At 43.2% G+C, this 9311-nt stretch overlaps 1 protein-coding gene across 5 annotated transcripts; it reads left to right on the top strand.

Annotated features, from left to right (window-relative positions):
• The first annotated feature begins 288 nt into the window (after window positions 1-288).
• LOC108556314 (ubiquitin carboxyl-terminal hydrolase 7) lies at window positions 289-8610 on the top strand. Of its 5 annotated transcripts, none has more exons than XM_017912374.1 (11): window positions 289-392; window positions 469-540; window positions 4286-4494; window positions 4597-4842; window positions 4908-5327; window positions 5393-5567; window positions 5625-6142; window positions 6491-7422; window positions 7510-8042; window positions 8167-8316; window positions 8388-8488. In XM_017912374.1, the coding sequence occupies exons 3-11, from the start codon at window positions 4294-4296 to the stop codon at window positions 8486-8488; spliced, it is 3276 nt and encodes a 1091-aa protein (XP_017767863.1). In that variant the 5' UTR covers window positions 289-392; window positions 469-540; window positions 4286-4293. The 5 variants fall into 5 exon arrangements, with proteins under 5 accessions (XP_017767863.1, XP_017767861.1, XP_017767859.1 ...); XM_017912372.1 differs by having other exon boundaries at window positions 448-540; XM_017912370.1 differs by lacking the exons at window positions 289-392; window positions 469-540 and adding an exon at window positions 576-1907 and having other exon boundaries at window positions 8388-8610.
• Window positions 8611-9311: the final 701 nt, after the last annotated feature.

The following is a 9311-nucleotide window of genomic DNA, read 5'->3' as shown; positions in this document are numbered from 1 at the left end:
GCATTTCTTAATCAATTCAATAATCGAGAGTGCGGTCGCTGAAATCGAGCTACCGTAGATTTCGAATTCAAAGAAGATGGCGAATGCGCGCGCAACTGTTTTTAGATTTAAGATTTAAGTCGATATTTCGTTAGATTTGCGCGTCTATCGTGATTTAACTAATCGATTGATTCACAGCAATTCGAGCGGTTCTTTTTTTTGTACTTCTTTCACGCGGTTGCAAGCACGATTTGACACTTCAGGTTATGTTGTCGTGCGGTTGATACTATTGGATCATAGGTACCGTGAGCATCGCTTGACAGTGGGTTTTGATGTGCGGCGAGGTGCGTGGTGTTGCTGTTTGCATTTGAACAAGATCAAATTGGATATATGTATATATAGACATAACAAAGGTATGAGTTAATAGTTGATGAATACGAAGAGAATAATATAAATACAAATTGGTAGAGGAGGAACTTTGTTTGACAGATCGGAGTGAGGGAGTGAGAAGAAAGGGCGATTGAAGTGGAACGAGGGAGAGAGAGATATACTAGGATTGCGGTGAGTTGTTGTTTTCCATGGGTGAATATTGGGGAAACGGCGCTGTTGAAAAGTTCATTTTCGTGTCCATACAGAGAGAAAGCGAGATATAAATATATAGATATAGATAGATAGAGAGTGTGTGTGTGTATCTTGTGTTGCTGCATATGTCCGAGAGAGTGTCAGTTTGCGGTCGTCGCGCTCTCGATTGAAAATTGTCCGAGGCAGAAATCGACACAAAACAAGTCAGAGCGAGAGGGAAGGAACGGAGGAGGTCGCGCGCGAGAAAGAGACAGAGCGAGCGGCAGATCGGCGAACGTTGGTCGCTCCACCACCACCACCAATACCATCATCACCATCATCGTATACCCATATTATAGCCGCCGACCGACAAAACCATCGTAACGACGTACAACGTACACAGAGTTGAGAGAAGTGTTGCCCTATAATAATAATCATTATCATCATCATCATCAAATAAGAAGGCACCGGGCGTTACCATATGCATCGACTAGGAGGTGGTGCCCAGTGTTTCCGGAATTTTGCGTGAGGGTGGAGGAGGAAGAGGAAGGAGGAGCAGGCGACGACGAAAACACACACAACCCTCCCGACAGAGACGACATCTCAGTCTCAGTCGTTCGCCCATCCGCCATCCGTTTTGTGCGTGAGACGGTAGTGAAGAAAGCGAACCGTTGGAACCGTGTGTGCTATTACTGCAGTAATTAATAGGATCGCAATAAGATCCATCCGATACAGAAAATAAGAGAATCGACGAGTGTCTGTGTCAGATAGAGGGAACGAACGAACGAGAGGGAGAGAGATAGATAGAAGAGAAGGCACAATAGATATAGAGTTCTGGCCGCAAGGAGTGTGTGTGTGTTTGAAAGAGATAGACAACAGTAAGAAAGAGTGAGAGAGGAGAGTGTGCGAATATAGTAATTCATGTTTGTTATGCGCCTCCCTCGCACTGAGGGTCCGAAAAACAGCAGACATTGGGCGCATCGCGAGTAAGCACTTCGTCAAGCTGACCGCAGTCTCGGGCGCCAAGAAGGCAAACAGTATTAACATCAGCAGCAGCAGCAGTAATCCAGCCGCCGTCGTCGAAGCCCCCACCGACGACGTCAACATCGTCGTCGTCGCCGACAACAACAATAAGCAGCATCAAGCAGCGGTGACCGAGAATCAACGTCAACCGCCAACGACGACGCCGCCGCCGCCGTCCCCCCAGCAGCAGAAGCAGCCACCGCCGCCGCCCCCGGACACGATGAACCACGTGACCGGCGAGAGGAGGACCGAGAGCACAGTCAACACAGCAGCCGCCAACCCTCAGCAACAGCAGAACCTGAATGTGGTGGCCAACGACGTCGAGGAGATGGAAACACAAGACGGTAAATTGCATATATATAAAAAAAAAATAATAATAGCACATTCGCACTCACGCCCGCTCGCACACGCTCATATATCTATATATATATATATCGTAGTTATTACATCTGCATTTCTTATAAATTAGAAAAAAAAAGACAAAAAAAAGTTATAACCTATAAGCGCGCACGAAAACACCATCGTATTGACAGTTGACAGATTTCCAATTGCGGAAATCGCGGAGCAGGGCTCCAATATTCGCTTGCTGCTGCTGCTGTTTAGAAGGCGAGAGCAGAACGATAACGCTTCGAAAACGAGCGACAACCCATCAGTCCGACGTACGAATGTCGTTTGCAATGAAATTTGCAATGGACACACAAAAAAAAAATTTTTGGAACAAAAATGGTTGAAAATGATGCTGCACTTTACTTGCACATACACACGCACGCACACTCATACATAGTTGTACACACACCACACACAAGCATGCTCACTCACTCACCTCACCCAAAAACAGAAAGTCCTCTTTATGGTTGGTGACAGACCGTCTCTCCTATGAGCAATCATCCTCTATTTTTAGTACTGTGTCGGTCCATCCGTAGCTGCTCCAATCTGAAACAACAATTCAATACAATTTAAGTTTTTTTTGCTACCGCATTGATTGTGTGGACTAATGGACAACCAGTAGGCCCAAAATTACTCGTTATCTTTGAATACTTGTAAGTTTTCTTTTCACTTTTTTAACGCTCGTCTGTCTCTCGTTCAATGCAATATGCACCTCAATGTATTTGCAACAATTTCAATTGAGGTTATTGCAATCGATGACATTTGTGTTTGAGAATTGTTTAATTCGATAGCCTTTGAATCTCCTCCACACAGTTTATTTCTGCGGATGGTTTTTGCAAAGATATTTCCAATTTCGATTGGACACATTTAATATTTACAGCAAATTGTCCATTTCAGGTGACATTCCATTTCAAATGCTTTTTTTTTTGCTGTTACTTTCTTAACCTATTAAATGTGCATGTATGTGTGCCTTCAATATTTTTACAAATGTTGAATTTCGTTTAGATTTTATGGTGAAATTAGTAATTGTTTATCAATTAGTAGAGAGGAACGTCACACTGACAAAGACTTTTGTTGTTGTTGGATAATTGAAACAGTGAGTAGTAGTGTGTTGTTGTATGAAAATGAAGCATTTATTTATTCGTTATTCGACCTTAGCAAAAGGCAACGTGATTTTGAAATGGAATCAATAAGGCGTTTGAATGTAATTAGATTATAATGTAGAGCTGCGTGTAAAAATGCACGTGCAAATAATGTGCACTCGCGATGGCATCTGCTTGCTTCGATTCTAATTGATGAATTTATATAAAATAGCAGTGAAATTGGTTTAACATTGCAATTGTACCGGCAATGTTTCGAACGTGTTTAAGCTCGTTGCCGATACGTACGAGTATATTATGTTTGGTTTATAATGTGAAAGACAATAATCCAATTAGTCTATAGTGTCTTGTCATTACGTTCATGATACCTGCTGCAAATCAATAGTAGTAATACAGTTGACATAATCTAGACATTTCTTATTAATAATTTATTTGTAAATGAACATTCGATCAATATTGATTTACTATTGAGGTATGTTCAAATTACATTTATCCTATTTTGTGTTTACTCATTTAGACATAAATAAATGATCGAAAAAGGCAACTGTTGTGCTGATTGATGATATACAGAACACAACAATACGTGAAAGAATCAACGAAAAAGTGAATGTTTTGTAACTTTTGTTACTATGCACCTAGAGACAACAACGTTGTAATATCGATCAGTTAGTAGTATGACTGTAGACGTTAATTAAGGCCTAAAATGTTATTTAACCTATATAACGTGTATAATTACGGAATACACAATAGGTAAACTTGGTAATAAATCATTTATGCGGGCGTTATTCATTAAGTCATTGTCGCTTGACAACAGAAACTTTTCTGTTGGCAACTCTTGCAAATATAGAAATATAATGATGATAATTAGAATTTGTAAATGTAAATGGAAGATTGTGCAGGAGAGGAAGATTATGATCGAAAGAAAGCCAAGTTATAATCATTAAAATTGGATACGATGGATTGATGTGACAGGATTGGGTTTGAGAGTTGGCAAAAGTTGAAGGCGCTGCTCCATTTTGTTTGTTTTCGTGCGCGCGTTTTAGGAAACTTCAAAAGTCTGTGTGTGTGTGTGTCTTATTGTAATTTTGTTTGAAAATCGTTGAGCAGAAAGAATTTTTCAGTTGTTGTACGGGTTTGTGCACGATCTTTCTATCGTTTATCCACTGATTTGTGTCTGTTGTAGTTGTTGTCGTTTCTGTATTCAATTAATATTTTTATTATTATTATTATTATAGTCACGTCAATGGAATATATGATGGATGCAGGGGGAGGAGAGATGGATTCGCAGAACGAGGACAGTTTGGTGCAGGGACCTCAGACGGAGGCGGGCCTTGCTGCAGGCAGCGCCGTCGTCGCTACCACTCAGGATGCAGAGATGGAGGAAGACGATGCCAGATCCGAAGCAACATTCTGCTTTTCCGTTCCACAATTTAGCAAACTTAAAGTGAGTTGCTAGTGCAGAATGCAATGAGAGAGAGAGAGCGTTCGCAATGCACGTGGATACTGATTTCTTTTTTTATTTCTTGCATGGACGCTGATGTCGCAGGACTCCGTTTTGTCGCCTCCGTGCTACGTGAGAAACCTGCCGTGGAAGATAATGGTTATGCCCAGAACGAGCCACGCGCAGGAGAGGACGCCGGCCACCAGGTCTTTAGGTTTCTTCTTGCAGTGTAACGCCGAAAGCGAATCGAGCTCCTGGTCTTGCTATGCCAACGCCGATTTGCGTCTGCTGTCGGTTCGTCCCGACGTTGAGCCGTTTTCCCGTAAGATCCAGCATCTGTTCTATTCGAAAGTGAGTGATCGACGACGACGACGAAATCGATATCTGTAATATGTTATGTTATGTGCGTTTTGTAGGAAAACGATTGGGGTTTCTCTCATTTTATGGGCTGGAACGATGTGTTGGACGCGGACAAGGGCTACATAAAAGAGGACACCATTACTCTGGAGGTGCACGTGACGGCTGACGCACCGCACGGCGTCTCCTGGGACAGCAAGAAGCATACCGGATACGTGGGGCTGAAGAACCAGGGTGCAACATGCTACATGAATTCGCTGCTACAGACCCTGTACTTTACGAATCAACTGCGGAAGGCCGTCTACAAAATGCCCACCGAGTCGGATGATTCGACGAAGTCGGTCGCTCTCGCTTTGCAACGTGTTTTTCATGAATTGCAATTCTGCGACAAACCCGTCGGCACCAAGAAATTGACCAAGAGTTTCGGGTGGGAAACGCTCGACTCGTTCATGCAGCACGACGTTCAAGAATTCCTCAGGGTAAGAAGCACTCACTTGTTTCATCATTAATCACGTATACGCGCTCTCTCTTATATTTTGTGCAGGTCCTCTTGGACAAACTCGAGAGTAAGATGAAGGGAACGTGCGTGGAGGGCACAGTACCCAAGTTGTTCGAAGGTAAAATGATGTCGTACATCCGTTGCAAGAACGTCGATTACACGAGCACCCGCTCGGAAACGTTCTACGACATCCAGCTGAATATCAAAGGGAAAAAGAATAGTGAGTCGAGTGAGAAGAGAGAGTGAGGAGACGAGGGTACTTAACATCTCTTTGCAGTTGACGAGTCTTTCAAAGACTATATCGCCCGCGAGACGCTGGACGGCGACAACAAGTACGATGCGGGTGAGCACGGACTGCAGGACGCCGAAAAGGGTGTCATCTTCTCGGCCTTTCCACCCATCCTGCATCTACATCTGATGCGCTTCCAGTACGATCCGATCACCGACTGCTCGGTCAAGTTCAACGATCGCTTCGAATTCTACGAGAAGATCTCGCTGGACAGCTACCTCCAGCAGCCGGACCCAACGAATCCGGCCAATTACACACTGCACGCCGTCCTGGTGCACTCTGGCGACAACCATGGCGGTCACTACGTCGTGTTCATCAATCCCCGAGGCGATGGCAAATGGTGCAAGTTCGACGATGACGTCGTCTCCAGATGTACCATCCAGGAGGCTATCGACCACAATTACGGTGGTCACGACGAGGACATGAACATGACGGTCAAACACTGCACCAATGCATACATGTTGGTCTACATACGTGACTCTGAACTGCACAATGTACTCCAAGAGGTTAGTCAGTCTTGCTTTTAGCCGAAAACTTCCACCCCAACCATACAACTCCCCCCCACCCCAGTAAGCAGCAGTTCTTAACCAGCCTTCTGAATGAAACGCTCTTCTATATTCAAGTGTAACACAAACAAAATAATAATAATACAACAAGATTTGTAAATATATATACGAAATCAACACTTGCATTATTACCATAAATTTGTCAGTTATTTTCTTTTTTGGTCTGTTATAAGAATGAATTTGTGTTTTTATCTTCTTTGAAAATGTGCTGCAGATGTTAAGAACAGCTGCTTCTCTCAGATAGACGGGACAGAGCAGAGTACAAATAATCATGAATATGCGTTTTAGGTGACCGACATCGATATCCCGACAGAGTTGGCCGACCGATTAGCGGAGGAGAAGAGGATGGAACAAGTGAGGAGGAAGGAGAGGAGCGAGGCCCATCTGTATATGACCTTGAACATCCTGCTCGAGGATTCGTTTGACGGGCATCAGGGCAACGATCTGTACGATCCGGAGAAGGCGCTCTACCGTGTCTTCAAGATCAAGAAGAACTCGACGGTGGCGGAGATGATGGAAATGCTTGCGGACGGTTTCAAATACCCGCCGGAGCAGATCCGACCATGGCCATTCAATACCAGATCGAACAACACGTTTAGACCGAGCATGCTCGATCTCGACTCTGATCTTCATAGGCACGTCATCGACGCAGCCGAGACTCAGAACCCATGGAACATCTTCTTGGAATTGCTGCCGCCGGATTCCGGGGCCATCGGTCTGCCACCTTTCGATAAGGAAACGGATGTGCTGATGTTCTTCAAACTGTACGATCCTAAGCAGAAGAAAATGCACTACTGCGGTCACAGCTATCTGCCAGTTACGAGCAAGTTGGCCGATATCGTGCCACTGCTGAACGAGCGTGCTGGTTTTCCGTTCGGCACCGAACTGGTTCTGTACGAAGAGATCAGACCCAACATGATCGAGAAGATCAGTAATCTGAATGAACCATTGGAAAAGGTTCTCGATGAGCTCATGGATGGCGACATACTGGTGTTCGAAAAGGAGGAGCGCGAGGAACTGTCGGATTTGCCGACCTGCATTGATTTCTTCAAGGATCTATTCTATCGCGTCGAAGTCACCTTCGTCGACAAATGCATCCCCGGCGACCTGGGATTCACCATGGAGCTGTCGCTTCGAATGACGTACGATCAGCTCGCCCGAGCGGTCGCCCAGCGCGTCGGCACAGATCCCTACCTGCTGCAGTTTTTCAAATGCCAGAGGTAAGTGCAATCGAATCGCTAATCGACTTGATCAGAACGTCATTGTTATATATATATATATATTTATTTAATCAATTGCGTTCACAGTTACAAGGATAGTCCGGGCAATGCGCTGCGATGCACGTTCGAGGGCAACCTCAAAGATCTGCTGATCTTCTCCAAACCGAAGGTGCCAAAGAAGATATTCTACCAGCAACTGAGCATCCGGGTGAGCGAGCTGGAGAACAAGAAGCAGTTCAAGTGCGTGTACTTGGGGCCGAAGATGAAGGACGAGAAGGAGTTGATCCTGTACCCGAACAAAGGCGGCACCGTCAGCGATCTCCTGGATGAGGCGAAGAAGCAGATCGAGTTCAGCGAGGGAAGCACCGGCAAACTCCGATTGACGGAGGTCAACTGCAACAAGGTGGGCATGGGTCCTAAAGAGGACGTATCTCTGGAGTCGCTGCTCCAGTGCGCCACCAAGATCTACAGAATAGAGGAGGTACCCAAGGAGGAGATGCACCTCGACGAGGATGAGATGCTGGTACCGTGCGCGCATTTCCACAAGGACGTGTTCTCCACCTTTGGCACACCTTTCCTGATCAAAATTAAACAGGGAGAGACTTTCATCAAAGTCAAAGGTAAGTGCAAAATGTTCAATCGAAGTATTTTCACAGTTTACTAATGAATTTATATTTTGCTCTCTCTCTCTCTCTCTTTTCATTTCATCCGTCTCTTTGTACGCAATGTTTCCGGTGCATACAGAAAGGATCCAGAAGAAATTGAATTTCCCCGAGAAGGAATTCGAAAAGTTCAAGTTCGCTATTGTTTCAATAGGCCGGGCGAACTTCATCACCGACGATGATTTCGTGATGAATTTGGCTGACTTTAAGTCACAATCACACCCCACGCAGAGTAAGTCCAAGTCCAAGTGCGAATTGTTATGTTTGTTTTGCTAATCGTCGTGTGTTTTGTTGTGATTGCAGCGAGTTGTCCGAAGCCTTGGTTAGGTTTAGAGCATATAAACAAGGCCCCGAAGAGGGCGAGGTTTAACTACTTGGAAAAAGCGATTAAGATCTACAACTGAGAGACTGATGATGATGATGATGATGAGAGTGTGTTTATTCTAATTATTATTTCATTATTATTATTATTATTTTACTTTCCTTTTCGAAAGCTACACGAGTATATATAGTTTTTAAAACCGTATACATATTATATATATATATTTAAAAACAAACAAACAAACAAACAAAAAAATATGAAGATGATGGGAAAAAAAAATACAAGAGAAAATTGAAGAAAAAAAAAAGAAAAGAGTAACGATATGTGAACAAAACAAAACACGAGGAGGAAGTCATCCTTTCCGCTCTTGCATATATAAATATATATATTAATTAATTAATTAACTTAAACAAAAAGAACACACAAGTAATGAGTGGCAAAAAAAAATATACAGAATATTCATGATGTTTAGGGAACGATCGTTGTTGTTTACTATTATTACTACTACTACATACTACTTATGCGAGAAGAAGAAGCAGCAGGAGGAGACGAAAGGTAAAACCGGACTGTGTTAATCGAAGATGAAGGAAGGAAGAAAGCAAAAAGTAATTATAGAATGTGTACGTTTTGTTTTTCATTTTGTTTTTCTTAATTTTTCGAAGAAGAGGAGGAGGAAGGAAGGAAGAAACAGGAGTGCGGATGAAATTGAAAACAATGGAGATATATAGTAATAATAAATGAATATAATAGATGATGATGATGATGAAGACGGGAAGCTTTTTTGACGAATTAAAAACATGAAATAATAATAATAATACTATTGATGATGATGATGATGGTAATGATAATGATGATGATGACTTTAACCCGAGCATTACTAGATTAAAACTATATTTAACAAACAA

This window comes from Nicrophorus vespilloides, unplaced genomic scaffold (assembly GCF_001412225.1).
Source record: "Nicrophorus vespilloides isolate i.1.1-1 unplaced genomic scaffold, Nicve_v1.0, whole genome shotgun sequence".
Classification (NCBI taxonomy): Eukaryota; Metazoa; Arthropoda; class Insecta; order Coleoptera; family Silphidae; genus Nicrophorus; species Nicrophorus vespilloides.
This window is presented reverse-complemented; position numbering and strand designations above follow the sequence as displayed.

Excerpts from the sequence above, each read along its gene's own strand:
- LOC108556314 (XM_017912370.1), top strand. The coding sequence starts at position 1,784 with ATGAACCACGTGACCGGCGAGAGGAGGACCGAGAGCACAGTCAACACA. Across the intron at positions 5,568-5,624 it reads TATCAAAGGGAAAAAGAATA|TTGACGAGTCTTTCAAAGAC; the intron begins GTGAGTCGAGTG and ends ATCTCTTTGCAG. Across the intron at positions 8,043-8,166 it reads GACTTTCATCAAAGTCAAAG|AAAGGATCCAGAAGAAATTG; the intron begins GTAAGTGCAAAA and ends CGGTGCATACAG.